Consider the following 23,810-nt stretch of genomic DNA (forward strand, 5'->3'; position numbering starts at 1 on the left):
TATTTATGAAGTTATGACAGTTTCACATTAGGAAATATGTTGACTTCCATGCCCTATTCCAATTCACATCAAGTACAAGGTCTATATTTTCTCCAAGAAGAAAAGTATTAACCATTCTTCATCTTTAATCTTGGCTGGACTGATCTTCTTCCCAATAGTGTGCATCCAGGTTTTTAATTTTAAAAATTACTTAGTTGTCAAAAACAGATATGCAATAATTTGAAATACCATGTATTCTATTCTAAACTGGCCTTTACTGTGCTTATTAACCCATTCTGCCATCCCTCCAAATGACCGTCTTTGTTAAATCACCTACCTTAATATGTTTGGCTGGAGTTGCCATATCTTTGTCAGAATGAAGGACCTTTTCTTGGGCTGTCCTTTCAAAGTGCTGTTTTAAAAACTGCGTTGAAACCTTTGGGATCTCTTCATCCTCGGGTGTATCAATAACTGCAATCACAAAAGAACATCAGGAGATTTTTTTTCAGTTTTTTGAAGGGATGATTCTTTAATGGAGTAAAACCAAAAGAAGAGGCACACCGGGATGTTCCAATACATCTTAGTTTTCAGACTTTGTTAGGCAATACAGTTTCCCATTACTCACTTCATTGGAAGAAAGAAAATCTACCCATTCTTCACATAATTATGAAAGTGGTACTTATTTCCTAAGTATTAATTTTAAAGCTAGTCAACAAGATTGTATATTACTTAAATTAATTAGAGGTAAGCATCAATTTATAGGGAAATGGATTGATTAGCATACTAAATATACATACAAAAGGAAATGACAAACTAGTCTTTGAGTTAGGAAAATCAAAGATTTTGTGTACCCATATGCATGTCTTTTAAATGTTTAAGCCTTTTCCCTCAAGAATAAAGTGGAGATAATAGCGACTATCTTCTAGGTATGTTGTGAAGTTTAAGTTAACATACATGTGATGACTTGAAGCCTGTCTTCTATTAACCACATGTACATAATAAAGTTAGGCATGTAGACAAGGAAAGTACAGGTTTATAACTTTGCTATCTTTTCTTAGTTCTGATATTTTTTTATATTCATTTTCTTACCAAAAGACCTGGAAGGTCTTAGAGCATATGGGATCAAATGAAGCCACATTGTCTCATATCCACACTGTCCTTTGAAGCTTGGTGAAAGTAGTTCCAGAGATTGTCTGAGGACAGGGGATAGTTTCACAACTAGTAGCAGGCAAGAGTTAAAAGAGACTTTCTATTGCCAAATCAAATCAAAATGCTACAACTTGGGAAAAGTTAATGATTCTGAAAGAAAGACGGAGTATTCAAAATGATAGGATTAACCTTAGTCATTTTTTTTTTGACAGAGGGTTTCAACTTCTAGTTAAGTGTGATATTTCATAACTTTAAAAAGGATGGTTAGATACTTTTCTGAAAAAGGCTCTGTAGTTAGCACACCCCCGTATTTGGGAGAAAGATGGGCAGATGGCACCCTGAAGTGGTGAAGCCCTGAAATTTGTGCCTAAGATAAGCAGAAAGAGCAAGAAAGAGGAAACTTGCTATGCTTTATAGGAAAGTGCAAAGGTCCAATGACAGCAATATAATCACACTACTGAAAGAAATCAGCAATCTTGAAATGTCTGTACATATGGAGTGTTGGGCTTGGAGTTGGAAAGACCTGAGTTCAAATTTGGCTCCAGACACTTAAGAGTGATGCCTTATTGGACACAATTCTGCCTCAGTTTCCTCAGCTATAAAATGGAATAATAATAGCATGTTACTAACAGATTGTCATGAGAATTAAATGGGACAGTATTTGTAAAAACTTTGATTAACACAACACCTGGTACATAGTATATGTTGAATAATGCTTACTTACTCCTTCTCCCCTCTGCCCTTGGTGCTCCCTATGTCTGTACTAATATGTCCTAGCCATGCTAGGGTTCTTCACTTTGTTCTGTTTTTATACACTGTTAATTTCTATGTCCTAGCTATGCTTGGGTTCTTCACTTTGCCCTGTTTTCATACACTGATAATTTCTTCCACTAGAGCACTTCATTTTGAAAGCTTTTCATTCCATGTTCTTTGGATATTATAAGTATTTACTGTGACAACATTTATTTTAAAATTGTTTTGCATTTTTATGGATTACTATTAGATCTAACAATTGTGAACTACAGTTTTGTCCATAAGGATGCTACAGTTAGAGCAGAGCTTATTTGTTGTATTCTCAATGATATTTTGGGGACTTATATAATACAGATTTGTGATTGGTTCATTTATAAAGGATAACAAGATTTCAGTGATTTTAACTTCTTGTTTATATAATTCTGATATCTGATGGAAGCTTCATTTTTGCAATCTTTAGTGATGTGCTACACAGTTTTTATTGCTTTCTGCAATTTCTGTCATTAATGATCTGATTTGAATGGCTATCATAAACTCAACTTTATAAATACGCTTACATAGATCAACCATTTGATTGATATTTCATTGTTGATATATTATTGGTTGTGTTCATATGGGTTTCATGCATGATGTGCCCATTTGACTTTTATATCTTAGCAGTTTAAGAATCACTTTCCAGGGGTGAATCATTAATAGTCATATCTGACAAATCTAGTAATGTATACTATCCTGACTCTTTTCTGTTAATTTGTGAAATGAGAGTTTTAAGTAGAGAATAGTTTCTCACATAAGCATCTATCACTCTAGCATTTTTACTATGCTTGGATCCATTTTACATATTGTGAAAACATGCAAGTTCTGAGTGCAATTCTGAGTCAAAGATTTGGCGAGTATAAATAAAAATAGTGTAAATGTTCAACAGTCAGTGAATCAATAATAAATTGATCTTTAAACCACTGAGAATTTTTGGAAACCCTTTTGGAATGCTTTATGGATTTTCAGTGATATAAAAGATGAAATGCTTTATATAGAATATATAATTATGAAATAGACCTAGATTTAGAAGGGGCATTGGTTTCTTCATCTTTTGATACTATGTGTTTATTTTTAAAAATGCGATCATATTTGCATCACTAAGGCAAAGTAATTTATTCACCCCCATGAAGTGTGTGAGACAAAAATTATGAATCTTACTGGAGCTCACTACATTTTAGTTTTTAATTAGTCCCTCTGACTTTGCAGAGGGGCTAAAATGTCTGTCATGTTCTTTAGTGATTTTTTTTTCCATTCATGATGAAAATGGTGCATTAGATTTCTGTTTTTTTATTTCATATATCAAACTTATAGTTTCATTGTGTTGGACTTGACTCAGCCAGAGAGTCTAGAATTTCCCACATTATCGTTATCATTATCTTGCTGAGATTCTCTTTCTATCTGAATTTCCTCAAGGCAGTATAGAATATTTTTTAAAAATTGATGTTGAATTGTTACTTTTATTCTTTGTACTACTTTGATTCCTTGCATTGCCTTAACATTTTTTTTACTTTTAATTGTTGATTGAGAGTATTATTAATTTCTATTTTTATTTTTAGGATTCCATTATACATATTTGTTTTTTGTTTCCTTTAGTTAAAGGATATTATGTAGAAGATTTCTACTACATACAAGATCTAGATAATTGTATAATCTATTCTCTTTCAACAGGTCTTCAAAAGTTTTCTCAAGTTGCTTCTGACATGTTGGTATTTGATATTTGTCATTAGTTTTTCTAGATAGTGTCATATTTCCTTCTATGGCCCTTCCCATGACAATAGCCACAGTATTTACTGTTTTAAACAGGCCTAAAAGATTTCTACTTGTTCAAGTATTATGGAAGAACATGTTCATGTGATGGTTAGGGCTGAAGCCAGTTTTTTTTTTTTAAATCCAATTTTAGTAACTTGTCATAGTAGTTGTGCTGTCAAAATAGCTTTTGAAAATTAAATTTTATGTTATACCCATCTCCTTTTCAAACTCATTCAAGACATTGGTGTTATTTTTGGTCATCTATTTCATTACTAGATGGTGCTATTGAGTATATTTTAATGCCTTCAAGTTCTTTAGCTCTTCCCTCATCAGATTAAAATAAAACTCTCAATCCTTATTCTTCATCAAATTTGGACATGGAATTGAAGTTACAAAGATCTTGCATTAACCTATAATATGTATTACTTGGAACACAAACAAAAAGCAGCATGTAGTATGAATAAGACCTTTTCCCAGTTTTGTTATGATGTATAGCTTGTACATGATAAAATTTTTTTATATCTTCAGTCTAGGGCATCTGCACTCATGGATTATCCTCTTTAGCTGTTGGTCCTACTAAATAAAAGTACTTATAATAGGTGAAATATTGATATCCTATTTTACTGGATGTGTCTTCTAGTTTGCAATCTTACATTATGTCTTTTATTTCTTAGACCCATAGAATCACCTTAACCCAATCAGTGACATCATCAGAATCCAATTGGTCAGCAAATAGGTCTCTGTCGGTCCTTCATAGTAACTATATTTTAGGCTATATACAATCCATGTGGTAAATTCCTTTGGCTAGCATTGCCTTATTTTGCTATTGTCTTATTCCCCTTATGGCATGGATTATGGGCAAGGCTTTTAATTGCTTGCTATTATTGCTGTTATTGTTATTAGCTATGGTCACTATTAAAATGGGCCAATTAATGTGCTATTTATATAGACATACTGCAGCACTTATTATGGGACACCATTATAGAATTCATATAAGCATGTTACACACGTGTATGTATGTTACACATGTGTATTTTGAAAATACGCACATAAGGATACATACATGTGTGTGGTTGTATATGCACATATACATGCACACATATGTACATGCATACTTTGGCATCTTTAACACTATGACTTATATTTAAGTTTTTAGGTATAAAGTTATATAGTTTGATCACAATTAATATTGCTCTACTGGCAATGAGCAAGTAAATTTTGCATTAGGAGAAGGAGGTATTTGATCAAAAATAAAATAGCAAGTTATTACCTGTTTCTTGAACATACTGACTTGACTGAGAGGCCTGGTTTATTTCTTGGGTATGTTTTTCAAGATGAGAAACCTGTGTTTAAGAAATAAATTTAAATGAATGTTTAAATATTAGAAATGTGTTGCTTAAATGTATGTAGATATGTAAACATATTTTCATCCAATGTTTCAAAGTACACTTAGAGATGCAATCAAAATTTAATCCTCATTATTCATGCTTTCTAGTACAGAGCTATGTTAGTAGGCCCATAGTCCCAGGTATATCCTTGACTTTTCCCCAAATCCAAACAATTGCTAAACCTTGTCAAATATTCTTTCACAATTCTCTGACAATTGTGCCATTCTCTACACTGATAATGATCATCATCTTAGCTTAGATTCTCATTACCTTTCATGTGTACTATTATAAAAGTCTCCTATTTAATATCTCTTATAAGATTTCTGTCTCCATTTTATCTGCTCCCACATAATTGCCAAAATAAATTTTCTAAAGCACATATCTGACCATTTTACTTTCTTTCCCAAAAGTCTTCAGTTGTTTCTTATTGCCTGTAGGATATAATATAAACTTATTAGTTGACCTTTTAAAGTTCTCCATAACTCTCTCCATAAACTCTCTACTAGATTTTACAAAATTTAAACCTCTTATTCAACTTGAAATGCTCTTTACACTACATTCAAATTGGTCTTCTAGCTATATTTTATCTCTTTGTTGACTTTCATCTCTAAAATGTCCTTCTTACTCAGCTCAGCTCCTACCACCTATATGGAGCCTTTCTTTATATTCTCAACTTCTCTTCCTCTTGAAATTACTTTATTTATACATGTATATATGTACATATACATCTTCTCTCATATGACTGGGATGTTTTGCCTTTTTTTTTTTTTTTTTGCTTTTAAACAATGTACACAGTACAGTACCTTGTGTAATAAAATGTATTTAACAAATGTTTCTGACCTGAAACTACTCTAAACTGAAATCAAACTAATCTTCAGGATGAAATAATATTAATGATCCTAGGGATGTTTTATCCCCAGTATTTGCCTCCATTGAAGTAGGGAGACAGTTGCTAATATTTTCAGAGTTGATTGAATTAAATGGAGTAAATGATAATAAAACCAACTATTAAATGATGAAACAGATGAAAAGAGCTTTGAATATCATTATCTTAATTATTTTAAGTTATGTTTTACCTTATTATTTTATTATTTAAGATCATTGTTCATTTATCAACTAAGACATCATCTTTTCATTATCTTAAATTCTTACCTCAATTTGAGGTGTTTTAGAAGTCACTTGTTCATATCCTTCAACTTCTTGGTGGCCACTTGAAACATTGATATGGCTTCTACTTTTTATCTCCTGAATAAGAAGAAAAGCAATTAAAAATTAATTAGTTTAATTAATAATAATCTTATTTGGCAGGAGAAAAAGCAAAAGTCTCTATTCCTCACCTACAGCAATCTATCTTCTCTCTATGATTTTGTTCTGGTCATCCCCAGGCCTGAAATGCACTCTTTTTTCATTCTACCACAGAGTATCCTTCTTTTTTTTTTCAAGATACAATTCAAGTACCACATGAAACCTTTCAAATTTTCCCAACTGTTAAGGACCTCCCTTCTAAATTATCCTATATGTCTAATATGTTGCTTAACAATGTTGGAAGTAATTATCTCTCCATTTAGAATTTATTATTCTTGAGATAAGGGATTATTCCATTCTTCAAATTTATATCCATAGTGCCTCATGGAGGGTCTGGTATATTTAAATATTTAATAACTGTTTATTGATTGATTGGTGTGTTTATTCATGAAAATTGTTAACCTATATCACTGGAAATTATTATTATACTCAAAATCCTATGAAAATGAATGTTGAAACGATCCTTACATGTAATTAGAAAAAATAAAACACTATTTAGAAAAGAGCATGTTATTTTGCATTGGGATATAAGAAAATAAAATATCCAGCAAAATGGAAATTTATTTTTCTGAAAAATAAAACAAAATTGAAAAAATAATAAAAAAGTAATTCTTTTATGAAGATATTAGAAAATTGGACAAAATTACCTTTCCTGGTTGGGCTCCAGAGATTGATTTCAGCAAGTGTCCTGAGGTTGATGGTTTTCAATGAGCTTACTTGCTGCCCTTGCTTTATTATCCCTTACCAATCCTTCTCTAATTGCACCATGAACTTCCCTGACATATTTGTGTAACACATAGAACATGCCCTTCTTAGAAACATCCCCGCTTCAAGGCATGAAGCCATGCCAACCATTTTGTTGTAAATGACCCCTAGTGAACTACAAGCCAACTACACTAGTCAATGTCGTTTGGTGTCTCTTTTTCTTCTTTTATTGGTGCAAAAAGATTTAGATGCTGAAATTGGAGAATTATAAAGTTCTGGGAAAGTTCTCTTTCCCTCTAGTCTAATGATCAAATTTCTTTAATTTAGTGAGATGAGTTATATTGAGACAATTTATCTGTCATGTATATTGATATATATATATATGCATGCATGTATAGATGTGCAATTATGGGCATGCCACAAGCAATAAAAACACATAATGGACCTGCATATAGTTCTAAACATTTTGCACACTTTTGTGTATAGTATAAGATTTTACACACTACTGGTATACCTTTTAATCCTCAAGGTCAGGCAATAATAGAGAGGAGAAACAGAGACATTAAGACACTCCTCTAAAACAAAAGGGGGAGCCACAAAAAAACCTAGAGAATTTCTAAATTTAGCTCTTTATACCATTAATTTTTAAATTTTTGATAAAGATGCACTGGCTCTGGAAGACAGGTTTTATTACCCAACAAAAGGGCAGTGTCCAGTGTGAGCAGCTCCACTATCTTTAGATAATCACCAAGTGATAAGGAGACATCCAGAAAGTCGTGAATGGAAGCAACCAGATAGGTTAACTGCTTGGGGAAGAGGGTTTGCTTATATTTCTACAGATGGAGAAGGAATCAAATGGGTGCCAATGAGCCATATTCTTCTTGTCCATCAGAGAGAGACAGAAAAAAGAGAAAAACCTCAAAACAAAGGAGAAAACATAAGAAACATCTGACACTGAAAGAGCATGGCTGATAATGAGACTGTTGAAGAACTTCAAAATCTGCAGGAATCATAGAATTCTCTGAGATGAAAAATTGTTGATGAGACTATTTCAGGACTTCAAATCTTATAGGAATTATTGGATTCCTAGCACCTGAACTAATGGACAATGGATTCCTTTTGGATTATTTCTAGGATTTATGGCCATGTATAATTCCTCATATTGATTCATGTTATTTGTTACATCACTACTAGCCTGTGTAACTATGTGCTTATGTAATTTATATAATTATGTATAATACCTCCCATATTGATGAATTTATGTATACTTGTTTTAAGAATGACACCCTTCAAAAACCCATTAATCTGATTTGAATCCCCAATTTCCTTTAGTTTTCATATCCCTTCCTGAGACATCAAGGAGGGTGTGATCATTTCCTTTTATGGTGTTTTCACCCCTTTTTTGAGAAGTCAGGGAAGTCACCTCCTTTTTGGGGGTTCTCACCTCCTTCAGAAGTCAGGGAGGTCATGACCACCTATGTTCTAAAACAAAAGAAAGCGGGAGATGTTATGGGCCAGAACTTGAAGCAAAGTAGTAAGTGGAATTGAGGAAACAATGGTTAAATCTAGTTTAGCATTGATTTAATCCTACAACAAATAATGGTTTCCTAGTGATATATTGATTGGTTTATGCTCAGTATGTGGAATATAAACTAGGATCCTCAGCCAGGATTCAGTCAGAGAGATTTAGAAGCCAGAGAAGGCAGGCAGTAGCTCAAACTCTTCAATCGCAGGTTATGCATTTATTAAATCAGATGTATCCAGTCCTTCTTTTTTAGCCTTAACTAGTGCCTTTTGCAATCTTGTCATAGGCTGCTTCATAGGAGTAGTGCTGATTGTGTTACTGCCTCTCCCCCTCCTCCTCCCTCCACCCATGAAGGGTTAATTGAGGGAAGTAGGTCAGGGGATGGGGAATGCCCTAATTTCTCCTGCTGTGAAGTACCACACTCAGAATTGTACTTAACTCCAGTCTTATCTGATTCTTCATCCTTTTCACCTATTTTATTTGGATGCTGCCCTGATCTTTCTTCTTTTTTTGTATTCCACTACTTATATAATTTCTTAAAGCCAGTTGTATTAAATTATATGTATAAAGTATTTCTTTGGAAATTGAGTCAGGTGCATAATCATTATAGTATTGGCGTAGTTGTTCTCTTACTAATTTCCACTAGTCTGGATTCAATTCTTTTCCTTAGAGAACCAAGGAGATGTACTGTACTGTTTCTAAAAGTTCAGTGATCTGTTCCCAAGTTACAATTAAACCTTGATTTTTTATCAGTCTGACCGAGCTTTCGACACATTTTTCTTGAAGAGAAAGGAAGGTTGTTTTCTAAATATCTGTCCCATTTTAGCTGAAATACTACTTTATCCCTTAACAAAGTTTCCTTGTCTATTTTTTTTTTAACTCACCCTAATTTCTAAGTCACAGATGAAGGTTCTTGGCTCCATGTTGGGCACCAAAATGTAATATTCTCTCTAAAATGTAATGCTCTCTGTAGAGGTTTTCTTGGGGTCTCTGGGAACAGCTTTTATTTCAGTTCAGTAATCACCACACGAGTAGCCAGAGATTAAAGTCCAAATCCTTTATTGTCTCCTTCAAAGTCTTGCCTCCTTCACTTGGGGTTTGGCTAGTTTTTCTGAAGGCCTATCTTTCTCCTTGGTTCCAAGAGCTTGAGTTCCCATTTGCTTTCTCTGGCTTCTGAATGTCCCCAATTGAACCCTGGCTGAGGCTTCTAGCTTTTATGCCCTACACTGAGTATAAAGCAATCACTATATCACTAAGAAACCATTATTTGTTGTAGGATTAAATCAATGCTAAACTAGATTTAACCATTGCCTCCTCAATTCCACTTAGTACCTTGTTTCAAGTTCTTCCCTGTAATAGATGTGAATATATCATATATCTATAATATGCATGTGCATACATTGACATCTGTCTATGTATACATGTGTACATGTGTATAGACATGTGCACTATGCATGTGTATATGTTTATGTTTATGTGTGTGGTTGTACATGTATGTGTATATATGTATGCATGCATGTATGTATATATTTTTATATATGTCCAATTCTTTTTTATATAACCAACTCACTTTAATGAATACTTATGTTTCTTTTGTTTTATGCAAGGATCCATTGAATAATGTTTAGTTTATGAATGCTGCTCTAAAATTATGTATATAAGGCTCATTGTAGCTGTTCTCTCCCTTCCTATCAACATGACTGACCAGATAAAGGTTCCTTGATTCACTCTCCCTTATCTCCTAACTACTATTATCCAATCCTAACCTCAAGAACTCAAAGTGGTAAACACCGGCCATCTTGTTTCACACACCCCCAATTCTACTGGGTGAATTAAAGTCTATCTTTTCTTTTGCTTTATGCCCTGGGTTGTTGTGACTACAGAATTTGTCACCAACTGGCCAATCTACTAGAAAATGAACCTTCCCATCCTTATTTAGGCTAGTTTTCACAAAATCAGATAAAGTCCTTTGCTAAAACCATACCTGAAGTCTTCCTATCACAGAAATTAAAACTGAAGATTATTAGCAAAAGAATAATGAAGAGTGACATGATGGTCCTAGGCAGTCTGTAGTATTTTACAAATAAATATTCATACAAGATATATGGTATTAAAGGTATAAGCAGAAAAAAATATATGACTAGAAAAAGTCCAATCAAGTGACAAAAGCAAGTTGTAGCCAAATTGTTTTTGTTATTTAGTTGTTTTCAATCACATCTGACTCTTCATGATTTACTATTGATTTCCTTCTCCACTGGCAAAAAGAAATTAAATGACTTGTTCAAGATCACAGAGTTAGGAAATTTCTGAGACTGTATTTGAACTCAGGTCTTCCTGATTCCTAACCCAACCCTATCCCACTGCACCACCTAACTAACTAACCTACATATTCCAAGTAAGGCAATACCAAGAGAACTAGATGGATGTGACATAAAGAGACAATATTTCAATAAAACATATTTTAAAAATAGAGGAGCACACACTATCTACCCCCTCCCAACTCAGAACAATAAAAACAATTTACATTTTAAAATATCTATTTCTTAGCCTCAGTTAGTGACCTATTTATTTGATAAAACAAAGTTCCAAAATGACTCAATAATTTGGATAGTTCCTAAAATTCTTCTTAATGAGATGTACTCTATAGAAAAATTCTTTGAACTTTATAGAATTTAGAAGCCCTAGGAAAAGGGTCCAATATACACAATGTTTTACTTAAGGACAGCAAGGGCCTTAGGCTTGAAGGATAAATGATTCTCACTGCATATAGCTGGGAACTGGGGGTTGAGGGTGAAACAGAGAAGATTAATAACTATGCATGATAATTCTTATATATTTTTTTAACTGAAGAGGTTTAGGTAGGAAAACTACAAAATAAATGCCCACCAATTGGAAAATGGCTAAACTAATTGTGGTCATGGATATAATGAAATATTACTGCATTATAAAAAATGATGAACAAGATAAATACAGAGAAGTGTGGGATAATTTATATGATATGATGTGGAATGAGTTAAGGAGGGCCAAGAAAACTATACACAATCCCAAAACAACTTAAATGGAAAGAACAACCAGAAAACAACCAAAAGTGAATGTTACAAAATTACAAAAAAAATTATGCACCCAAAGAACAGATTTGAGATGACCCCTTTGCAAAGGTAGGATGGGTGGGAAATATTAAACATATCTTCAGGCTTTTTTGATATATTGTTGTTTTACAGATTTAAAATATATACATATATATTTAAATATGTGTATATAATTTAAATATGTATATATAATTTGTTATATGGAATAATATTCTATTAAGTGAAAGGGATGCTAGGAAAATTTTTAGAGAAGTTAAAAAAGTTTTAACTATTAAAAATTATTTTAAGAAACAAGGTTGGGAACATTATGAACCTTTTGCATATCCAAGGGAAAGATCATGAACCAATATTTAGCAAATTAACAAATAGATAAAATATAAGAGCTTCAAAATCTAAACACCACGAGAAAAGAAAGTACAGCATTATATTTAATATTATATAAATTTGTAGATTTAATTATGAGGGTGAAATAATTAGCATCCATCTGTGTTATTCATAAGAGAGAAAGAAATATATACTATATGAACAGGAGAAAAATAGTTTACTTTAGTGAAGTTTAGAAACAGATTTCTTTAATCCCTCATCTATTTGGGGGCAATTATTTTATTTCTAGGCTTCATTCACTTGGTATGAAAACCAATCCAAAGCCTACAATTTGTAATTTGTTTTGGCAAAGGATGCCACAAATATGAGCACTACAAGTGCACATAAATTTAATTTAGAGTAGAGCTTCTACTTGGACACTGGTGTGCTATTACTAAATAGAACTGTAATTGCTATACTCGTTTGGTATGTTACTGGTCAATGTATCAATTTTAGTGTCCCTTGGTTGCAGTAACATACATAATCCTTCTTGAAAAATATTCCAAGATTTGTGTTTTCATCATTAAGTAGGCTGTATTCCTTCCTCCCTTTTGTATTGCTTAACCTTTGAATCCAACTCATTGTTTTGATTGGTTGTTAACACAATTGCTGGATCTTATAATATAAAAGCACACATAAAAAGATAGAATAATGTAGTGTTTAGGGAGAAAAATAAAAAGGTCCCAATAAATCCAATAAGAACTCTGGCCAAAACTATGTATGTAAATTTGTATTAAATGATCAGCAAACTGGGAAATTAAATTCAAATAGCTATCTTAGAAATAAAATGTTTTCATTGAAGTAAAAAAAATATGTTTTGTTTGAAAAAGTGCCCAGCCAGGAGTCACAATACCTGAGATCTAGTTTTAAATTTTCTATCAACTAGCCCAGGCAGGCTGAGGAAATTTTCCCAAAATCATTATGTTCCTCAATTTTTTCCTTCATAAAAGAAGATTATTAATGCATCTGTTCCAGAGTTGTTGCTACAAAAACTCATAGAGCTGTTTTGTTAATGATGCAATGTGCAAATCCACTTGAAAAGGAAAACAGGAAATTCTATGCAAATACAAATTATTATTTTGTCTGTACAATGTATGAGAGCCTCCACAGTTATGGGAGTGGTGTAGTTAATAGAGGTTTGTCCTCAGAGCCAGGAAGATGTGGACTTAGGTTCCATTTCTGTCACATACTAGCTATGAGATATATGTGTGCCAAGTCACTTTACCTCTCATTGTTCTACCACTCTAAGTTAATTAGCTGCAAAGAATAGCTGACTAGCAGGTAGAGGGAGGGTACTCATTCAGGAATTCAATCCCTGCACAATTTTTTTAAATGTTGTCAACTCAAATCTAGCTTTTTATTTGTTAGCAGATAAGCACATTGAAATAATCTCCTGTTGGTACAGAAATCTCTTAGGAAGACATTTAGCAAGTATCTGAATACCAACAGCTCTTCATCACAATCATTCTGCTTTTTAAAATCATTATTAATGTAAGAGAATAGATTACAAATTTTGAGTGAGCTAATGTCCATAAGACAAAATGTCACAAGTAGAGAAGTCATTTTACTAGCTTCCTTAGGAGAAAAATAGAACAGAATGTATCACTATTATTCTCATTCCTAACATGTTACCTGCAGAGAAATGTATGAGAAGATTGGGCAAATAGCATATCACAGTTGCCTCACCATAATGAAAATAACAGAGGTCTGACCTGGTAATTTAGCAATTTTATCCATCACTAATCCTATTTTTAATAAGTTAGCCAAAGGTTATGATCTGTTAATATTTTTCTCATCTCTGTCAAACAGATAGAAAACCAACCAGTATGTACTGACTATCACAGCAAAAATTATCAAGAAGTTGTAAAATTTGTGAGAAAAATACCTTCTGTTAGTTAAATGATAGGGTTTAACATATTATTTTTAAAAGATTGTTATAAATTCAGCTGAATTATGCACATTTGGTGATAAATAATAAAATTCAAAGGTCTGTTTGGTTTTACACTAGATTTTTATTCATTTTCTTTTCCCTAAATATATTATCCCATTTTCCAAGTAAGCACAGTTCCATTAAGTGAAAATAAGGTTTATGTCCTCAAACTGCTTGTTTAAACTGAGTCTAAAGATGATTACCTATATTCTGAGTGATTTTATTTCCTGTGGATAGAAGTATTTCTGCTGACAATCTGACCCCTAAGTGTAAGGTAGAATTATTGAAGGTGATAAGCAAAGCACCATGCCTTCTATCATTGTAATAGCACCTATGTGAATATGCTGCTTTGTTATCCACATATTGTCTTGCTGATGCTAACCAGTATTACTTGTATAAAAGGGACATATAGAGACACTACAGTATTAGAGGAAGCTGAGATTCCAGATTTAATTTCCTTCTTCAACTTATTTAAAGGAGCAATGGAGACACTGAACATTCAATTAGTGTATGTCAATACATAGATTAGATGCTAGTCCTTTGTATTCTGAGACTGTTCATTCATCACCCCAACATCTGTTAATATTTTTGTATCTCTAAAACTGGCTGGCTAAGTGATTTTCCCAGTCAGTCATCACACCGATTTATAGCAATAAACTGAAAATATGTTTGGCTGGCTTGATGATGATTGATAGCCATATAATCCAATAAGTAACATTGGTTAAAAAAAAAGTGTCATGTAAAAGCAGGTATATATAGGAAATAGTATTTGGCATTCTCAGGGAATTGTTGAAATCGTCTTAAACATAGAGAAAGCATGAGCACTTGAAAAGAATTTTGTAAAATTTATTCAAATAACTTCCATATAGTTCTACATGATGCTAAAAGACTGGCTCAAAGTTACCATTTTTTTTGAGATATTTTATTAGATTGACCATTGTTTAGATCTCTGTAGATATATGGCAACAGAATACCACTTCACAAAATTACTCTAAATTTAAAGATGAGAAAACTTATTTCAGAGTCATACGTTTCTACCTTGGCAATTTTACACTAAGGAGTTTCTTTTATTTACTAGATCCAAAATGTTTAATAACTAAAGCCTTGGAGGCTAAGAGGATAGGAATCTGAGAATCCTTATTCGGTTATAGTTTTTCTGGATTTCAGTTCAGACTCTAGTCTTGCTCCATTTCACTAAAAAATTTACTAAAAATGACCCATCTTTTATGATTTGGGCTGTTCTGTCTGATAGCTATCAGACCAGCAGGTATTGGTGATTGCCTAGGAAGCCTTTTATTCTGTCTTGTTGGGAAGAAAATAAAATTTCAGTTTATTTTGCACTCTTGATAAAATGGTAACCTTATTGAGGGCAGTTACTCTCTCACTTTTGTATCCCCAGTGCCTTGCAGATATCCTAGTATCTAGAAGGTGCTTAATAAAATGCTTGAAGATTAGTCTTTTACTTTGCTGCAATTCTAAAATAACCTAAGAGACTAATTTCCCAGAAACATACATAACTCCCTGGTAGTTGTGTTTTTTTTTAAGGATTATTAGTATTATAAAAGGATGAAAAAGGTTCAGGGTTTTTTTTAGGCTGTTCAAAAATGATTTCTTCTAAAAGAAAGTCAGCAAGCATAACTCCCTAGAGAAATGAAATTCTAAATATAAACAGAAATATGAATTATGCAGGTTGAATTATAAAATCTAGAGGAAAATTTATGACTCAATTAATTTAAACTCTTTCTAGAGTTAAAACTCTTATGCTTCTGTCATGTTTGACTCTAAGGCCAAGACTTTACATTTATTTGTTTATTCATAAATACAGAGGGTTTTTTCCTCTCTCCAAAAATAGGGTAAAAAGAATCAGTTCTTCAAGGGAAAAATACTAAACAAGTTTGTCAGCAGAGATAAAATTAACTACCAGAGACCTGATATTACAACTCTTTTTTTTGAAAAGCTTTATTTATGGTCCATATTCCTGGACTCGAAAAAGATCTAAAAGGCATCTCTCTATCAGACATAAAGACGACCTATAAAACAATGATTCTCAGAAGGCTCATCAATACAATTATATTTTACTAAGGTATAAATAATAGAAATCAAAGCAATAACAAACTTTTAATTTAAGTAGACTTTTTTGTCTATAAATATTTCAGATTTTTTTTTAGATAGAGACAGTGTTGTTCAATGGATAAGGAATTGACCTCAGCATCAAGAAGACCTGGGTTCAAGTTCTGGCTTGGACATATACCTATATCATCTATGTAAGTCATTTAACTTCTTGCTCTTTTAGCCTCCTAAGACTATAAGCTGCAGAAAAAGTGCTGACTTTCCTTTCTAGAAGGAATTTCCTCATTCAAGAAGCTTATTTATATTGTTGAAATTATATATGTATTTTCTTTTTTTCTTTTAATAATGACTATTTTCATGATTTAAAAGACCAGAAATTCGCTTTTGTCTACAGACTCTTTCTAATTGTTCTTATTTTTTACATTCTTCTTCCTATTCTGATGCTAGAAAAGTAGACTATTATTTATTTTCTATAACTCTAATTATCTTAGACCCTAAAAGTTACCTTTTATTTTCTAGTATCAATTTATACTTTGTCCATTTCAACACTTTTATCTCAATCAAAATATCTGATTGAGGGACAAATCACTTAAATGTACCAAAAACTATGCAAAATGCTGGGAATACAAGAACAAAAAGGAAGATAATGCCTCTAACCCTAAAACAGTTTATATACTAGTAGAGGATGACCTTATGTATAGTTATGGGGTAGCCCAAGAATTTTTTATTATAAAGCAAGTGTAAAAGTGTTGAATGGAGTCATGCCAATGTAAAGATAATGAATTGATCAAAAAGGCAATTAATTGATATGTCCTTTCCAGGTATATAATGTTGATCTGATTACTAGATTCTGTATCCAGAAAGAGAAGAGGAAGATAGCAGTTAGATAGATTGGTCAATCTACTCTGAGTGACTTCTTTATAAATGGCTATTAGGATCTGGAACTGATACAATCACCACAGTGTCATCTGCAAAGAAAAAAATCTGGAATATCTCATCATCAAGAATCTCTCTTTGATTGGAACTTTGTACAAGCCTTTTTGTAAAAACTAGCAAATACTCTTGGTGACTCTCCTTGTCTAATTGCTGTTGATAATCAGTAAAGGGTTGAACAAAGTTATCTCTTAGGATACAAATGTCTTATAATTTTATATGATTAAAAAACAGGGAACAGAGTATCCTAGAAAGAAACATAAGAAAATAGAATTTGATCATTAGATTGCATTGTTTATCCATGAATGCAGTGCCTTACATAGGCCAAGGAGATATGAACAGGCCTGGCCCATATTAATGAAGAGAATACAGGATATCTTGCTTTTAGAATAAAATTTAAACGTTAGACCAAGGCTTAGCATATACTCCTGGAAAGAGATGTGGCACACATAATAATTTGTCTAGAAAGAATATATTTTTGGGGAATGTTGAAATTTTAATCAAAAAGGCTTCAAAAATATGTGGGTGAAAGAGAATAATGCTTATGTATAGTTATTCACCTTCTCGCTTCTGTGGAGGATGGTTGAGAGGGAAGAAGGAAAAGAGAAATATTTGGGTTAAATTAAAAAAGGGCAATTATGTGGGTGATTTGTAGGATGTAGACTTTTGAAAAAGGTAAAAATTTTGGAGAAATTGAGGGAAATGTGAAGGAGAACATTCTCCATATCCAAGTTCTAATTCATTTTTGTAAGAAAAGATTGAAGAAAGATTAAGGAATAGAGATCAAAAGTGAACTTAAGGAAGGAGGTAGATGACAAGGCATAGCAAAGAATAAAAGATAAGTGGAACCAATTGGTAAGTGAAAAAAATAGTAAAAATTGATTGGCAGGGGCAGCTAGTTGATGACAGAGAGCATCAGCCCTGAAGTCAGGAGGATCTAAGAAACAGAGAAGTGTTTGGTTTGATCCTATACAAGTGATGGAATGAATCGAATCAAGACTGCTAAGGATGTATTTTTCTATATATCTTGAAAATCTAAACTAGGCAGTATAACAGTGCATAGAGAGCTAGTTTTGATAAAAGAAAGATCTGGACACAAATCCCATTTCTGATATATACTGTCTCCATAACCATGGAAAAGTTAATTAATCTCTGAGAACTCTAAATAACTCTCAGAGAATATAAGTATCAGATAAGTTGACAACTTGTGTGGGTAGATAGAGTTTCCTTCCTCAGGATTTCCTTCTATTAATGAAAGTGCAGTTTCTATCCCTATTTTTGCTAAGTTAATCAAAATGACTTTTAATTAAAAACCATGGTGGCAGGAGGGCATAGAAAACTGTCTTTATATGGACATAAAATTAGATACATATATAGAGTAGGAGTCAAAAGGAAAGAAGAAAGCAATTGAGACACATAGAAATTCACAGGAGAAAAAAATAAAAGAAAAAAGGAGCCAATTGTGAAAATAAATGTCTTCAAATACCAAAATGCAAATATCCAATGCTAGGCAAAATGGAAGAGGACTCAGAGTTCTTTATGCAAGGAAATAAATTTATCTAGTAGATATCACTGAGACTTGATCAGATGGAACATGTGACTATATAGATAGAGCTCATTCAAAATAAACAGTTTAGAAAGAATATAGAGCATGAAGTCTAGGAAAGCTGAGTAGCATAATATGAAACTATCCCATGTGATGAAATCCAGGAATAAGAATATGGTGGAGAGCATTTGGATGAAAATCAACAAAAGGAAAAACATGTAACTTTTTTTTTCATTACAATATAATCTATCAAATATCAGTAAACTATGTGAGCTATGAGCCAAGTCCAGGTCACTACATGATTTTATATGATCAAAGAAATAAATAATTTAAAAAAATTACTTATGTGAAATTTTATTACTTTCAAAAGTGTAAAAACCCCGCATTCTTAGCCTAGTGAGTATTTAAAAGGAAATAAGCAGGGCTTGGCCCTCCTGCCCGTGTTTACTATCCTGTGCACAGATTACATCCTTCTGCATCCCTCAGTAGAAAGAAGAAATGGATATAGGTTAGATATTTAGAAGAGGTCATAAAATTGACCCAGATTCATGATAGTAATGGGTAAATTCCATAATTCAGATTTGCTCTAATACTCTTTCTGTCAAAATTAAAATAGCTAATAATTTTCTGACTTGTTTTAACAATGCTTCAATCATATGAAATGTAGAGAGGAAACTATAGGAAGTTTATAGTATATATTATTCTTAATAATAGAGAATAAGTGGGTTGAAAATGATGATTAATTTAAAGGGAAGTGGCTACTCCCTCTTAGAATTTCTAATAGGGAAGAAGAGTTGGACATGTATATGACATTTAAAGACAAAAAAAAAATCAAGCTTCAAAGGTTCAGAAAAGAGAGGTGAGATTTCATGCATAAAAAACTGATGTAAGTAAAGGTAGTCCAGATAACACTGGAAATTCAACAATGAAATTACAAAAACATAAAGGAAAATAATGCTAAAAATTAGAAAAATGGAAAAGGTCTAAAGAAACTGATGGCAATATATAGGGAACTCACCAATGTAGATTATATATCTCTATATACATATACATATAATTATACATATAGAACATATATATGCATACATATAAATATATACATACATACATACATGTATATGTGTATGTGAAATATAGCAAATTTAGGTAAAGGAAATGAAAACAAGAACATGGTTTGATACTCTAATATCGTATCAAGAATGCTAAAGTTTAGAATGAACTGAATGTATTGGGGGAAGCTGAGCAAAAAAAATGGTTATTTTTAAAGCTATGATGGTAAAAAGGATCAAAGGGATAGAAAAACTGCATGAGGCAAGTGGGACAATGATAATTGACAACAAAGAAATGAGTTCTATTCAACTTTTATTTTGTTTGACCCTTTTTATTTTGAATTATCTTTATATTGGTAGAGAGTGACAGAATAAAATGCCTAATGGGGATTTGATGCCCAAGAAGAAGAAAAGGATAATAAGAGATCAACTAGTTTCTCTTGATGAATTTAAGTTATATGATCCAGATGAACTATATCCTCAGGTAATAAAAGAACTGGCAGATATGATTACTGAGCCATTCTTTATAATTATCTGAAAAATCATGGAAAATATGAGAGATATCAAAGTTTCAAAGAAGGCCATGTCTCTTTTTTAAATAGGATAAAAAGAAAAACTATATACTAGTAAGCTTGACTTTTAATTTTAGGAAAATTCTGGAAAAAATAATTTTTAAATAAGGTTGATGGATATCTAAAAATGGAAGTAATTACAAAGAATCAGCATGAACCCATTAAGAAAGTCATAGACTAAAATTCCTTCCTTTTTCTGACTAAGCTACTAAAGATTTATTCCAAAAAGATCTTTACCCTATATTTTAACCAAGCATTTAATAAAGTTTTTATACTATTCTTGGGGGGGAAATATAAAAATGTCAACAAGATGATACAATTAGAGAGGTTTTTAAGTGACTAAATAGCTGGAATCAAAGTCATTAATGGCTTCATTCCAACTTGACACAAGATTTTCAGTGGAACTTCCCAGATATTTGTTTTTGTCTCTATACTACTGAATACTTTTCTTCCAGACTTAGAAAGAAGTCTAGATGGTGTGTTCATCAGTTTTGCAAATGACACAAAGCTGAGAGCAATAGATAACACATTGAATGATAGATCCAAAGAAATCTCAAAAGTAATTGGATTGAATCTAGTAAGATGAAATGCAATCCAGATAAATGTAATTAATATTTTGAATTTGGGTTCAAAAAATTAACTTTGTAAATAGAGGGAGCCTGGTAGCACAGCAATTATATTACCCAAATAAATTAATTGTTTCTTTGGCTGCATTTAGAGAAATTCTTTTCAGATATAAAAAAAAAGATTATTCTTTCTTACTCTTGCCTTCTCAGATCATTTCTGGACTGTTATGTACAGGTCTGGCTCTCATGGTTTAAGGTATGGAAAGTCTCTAGAGAATGGCAACAAGTGTGGTAAAGAGCTTTGAGGTCATGCCATATGATATGAGGGGTTGAAACTTAACAGTAATTTGAAATAAAGTCTCACTGTTCTCAGAAAATCTTTTCTGAATTGTCTGCTTCAGATGCTTTGTAAATGACAACTTAGAACTTTAAAATGAACATAAGACAGTCTGTATAAGTGTTTTGTGTCTCAATGGTTTGTTTATATATGCAAAACTAGAGAATTTTCAAGTTAATCATTGCATAAATATGAACACAGAACTATTTTATGATTATAAGACAAATGTATTTTCCCTGATCATGATTTAGTACATGAAAATGATTACTAAGCATAAGATAAAGTAGGATCCAGATAATGTAACAAAAAAAAAAATACTGAGAGGAATCAAGATGGCTGAATAGCAAGAAGTATATCTCAGTTTTCTTAATACATTTCAAACTGAATCTTGTTTAGAAAATCCAAGAAAAAAAATTATAGTGCATCAGTTTCCAGCTTAAGAGACAAAGATAAGTCTGCAGACACTAGGGACAAGGTCTGGGCTGGAATGTCCTATGCAGACTATTCCAGCAGTTAGTGTCTAAAAGAAAACCAAACTGTGCTCCAAAATTAGAAAAGGTCTCAGAGAGATCCTGAACCAATGCAAGATGTGGAAACAGATGACATCTGGCAACTCTGCTACTTATTGCCTGTTCTGGGTCACAGATTCAATGAAGAATCAGGAGGAAATCTGTATCTAGGGGTGTTGCACAGGAGTGGTAGTGGTCCTGAATTGCACATTGAATGAGGAAAATGTTTAAAAGCAAAAACAAATAACTCTGTTGATCTGACTTCAGAAGTAGTTCTAGTCTTTAGCACAGGCTAACTATTGTGAAGGAATCCAGACTCAGAGCAGGATCTTAATAGATTTAGAACAGACAACAGAGGAATTAACCAAAGCAGGCATCCCAGACCAAAAGAGATTCTACTATTTTGCTACTCTGAATCATTACAATTTTATAGCTGGCTGATAGGTACAGAATCCAGCAATGGTATATTCTTGTGTGAGCCCAAACCCAAGTCAAGAACTCAAAGACATAACTCCAACTCTTTATTGTATCAGAACATTTTGGCAATACTAAAAGTATGTAGGCTCCTGACCTATACCTCAGATGAAGTATGAGGTCAGAAAGTAGGTTGGAAGCATGGGTAACCAAAAAAAAGCCAATATAATGAGCTATGATAGTGGCAGAGATGATCAAGACACAAACCTAGAAGAAATAAATTATTCCAAAACATCTTCAAGTACTATCTCACAGAAAAAAAGCAGCTCATGTTGGAGAAAAAAGAGTTTTTGAGAAAGAAATTAGAAAAAAAAGATAGTTATAAAAGAAAGATTTGGGAAGAGAATTAAGACTTTGGCATAAGAGGTACAAACTTTACTCAAGCAACAAGTACTTGAAAATTAGAATGGACCAAAGAGAAGACAATGAATTTTTGAGGAATTAAACATGATAAAACAAAGTAAAAAAGCTGATAAAAATTATAGGTATGGAGTATTCCACAGCAACAATTGACATGGAAATCAATTTAGGAGAAAATAATTAAGAATCATTGGACTATCTGAAATTTATGGCAAAAAGAGTTGACTTCATATTTCAAGAAATCCTAAAATTGTCCATACTTCTTAGAACTAGAAAGTAAAATATAATAGATAGAATCCACTGGGCACTTTATGAGAATAGTCTCAAAATAAAAATTCTCCATGAACATCATAACCAAAATCCAGAGCTTCCAGATTAAAGAAAAAATTTGCAAGTAGTCAGGAAGAAAGAATTAAAGTGATAAGGAGCCACAGTCAAAATCACACGCTATTTGGTACCTTCCTCTATAATGAAGCAGAGTATTGTATGATATTACAGAAGGCAAGAGATATGAACCTATACCACAAAATAATTTACCCAGAAAAACAGAATATGAAGTTACAGGAGAAAATATACTTTTAGTGGAATTGAAAACTTCCAAGCATTAATGATGAAAAGACTAGAGGTGTATTGAAACTTTGAAGTTCAAACACAGAATTGAAGAACAACATAAAAAGGTAAGTGTGAATGAATAATGATAAAGAATTAAATGAGGATAAACTTTTAAATATGGAGAGATGACACATTCCCTCAGAACCCTGCCCTTGTCAGGGTCCAAAAAAGGAGTCTAATTAGACAACTCCTGATAGTATTTCTGTTATATTTCGATGATCATAAGAAAACAATGGGAAAAAAAAAGAAGAGAAATTCATAGAGGTGGAAATGAAGGTTAGGGAAAATTACCTTACATAATCAGAGCACAAGTAGACATCCATACATATAAGGAGAATAGGATGAGGGGAATGATTGACTCTTAAACTTCATTCTTACTTGAACTGATCAAAAGAAGGAAGAATTACATACACAAATACACAGTCGTGTAGAAAAATATATGTCATTTCAAGGGGAAAAAGAAGGAAAGAGAGAAATAAGGGAAGGGAGAGTAGATGTGTTAATAAGTAGATTTGTTAAATAATATAGATTCTTAGAATATGGAAAAATATTCATATCTCTAATTAAGGAAGCAAAAAATGGGAACTTGAGGGCATGTTTACCATTTGGGGAATGGACAAAGTTTATGGCATATAAATATGATGGAATACTATTGTGCTGAACATTTATCAGCATAATGGCCAAACAGAATTCCAGAGGACTAATGAAGAAACACTTTAATCCCTTCAAATAGAGAGGAGAAGAACTCAGTATGTAGAATGATACATAATTTTTGGTTGTGGCCAATGTGGAAATGCATTTTGATTACCTC

The 23,810-nt window shown here is 32.4% G+C and overlaps 1 protein-coding gene across 1 annotated transcript in view; it reads right to left on the reverse strand.

Moving 5' to 3' along the window:
• The window catches only part of XIRP2 (xin actin binding repeat containing 2), a 61,873-nt gene that overhangs the window by 14,465 nt on the left and 23,598 nt on the right, over positions 1-23,810 (reverse strand). Inside the window, exons 3-5 of the mRNA XM_051986230.1 lie at positions 6,207-6,299; positions 4,937-5,009; positions 317-450 (exon numbers count right to left, since the gene is read on the reverse strand). Of these exons, the coding sequence (XP_051842190.1) occupies positions 317-450; positions 4,937-5,009; positions 6,207-6,299 (300 nt within the window). The remainder of the gene's footprint in view (positions 1-316; positions 451-4,936; positions 5,010-6,206; positions 6,300-23,810) is intronic.

The sequence above is a fragment of the Antechinus flavipes genome, chromosome 3, assembly GCF_016432865.1.
Source record: "Antechinus flavipes isolate AdamAnt ecotype Samford, QLD, Australia chromosome 3, AdamAnt_v2, whole genome shotgun sequence".
Lineage (NCBI taxonomy): Eukaryota > Metazoa > Chordata > Mammalia > Dasyuromorphia > Dasyuridae > Antechinus > Antechinus flavipes.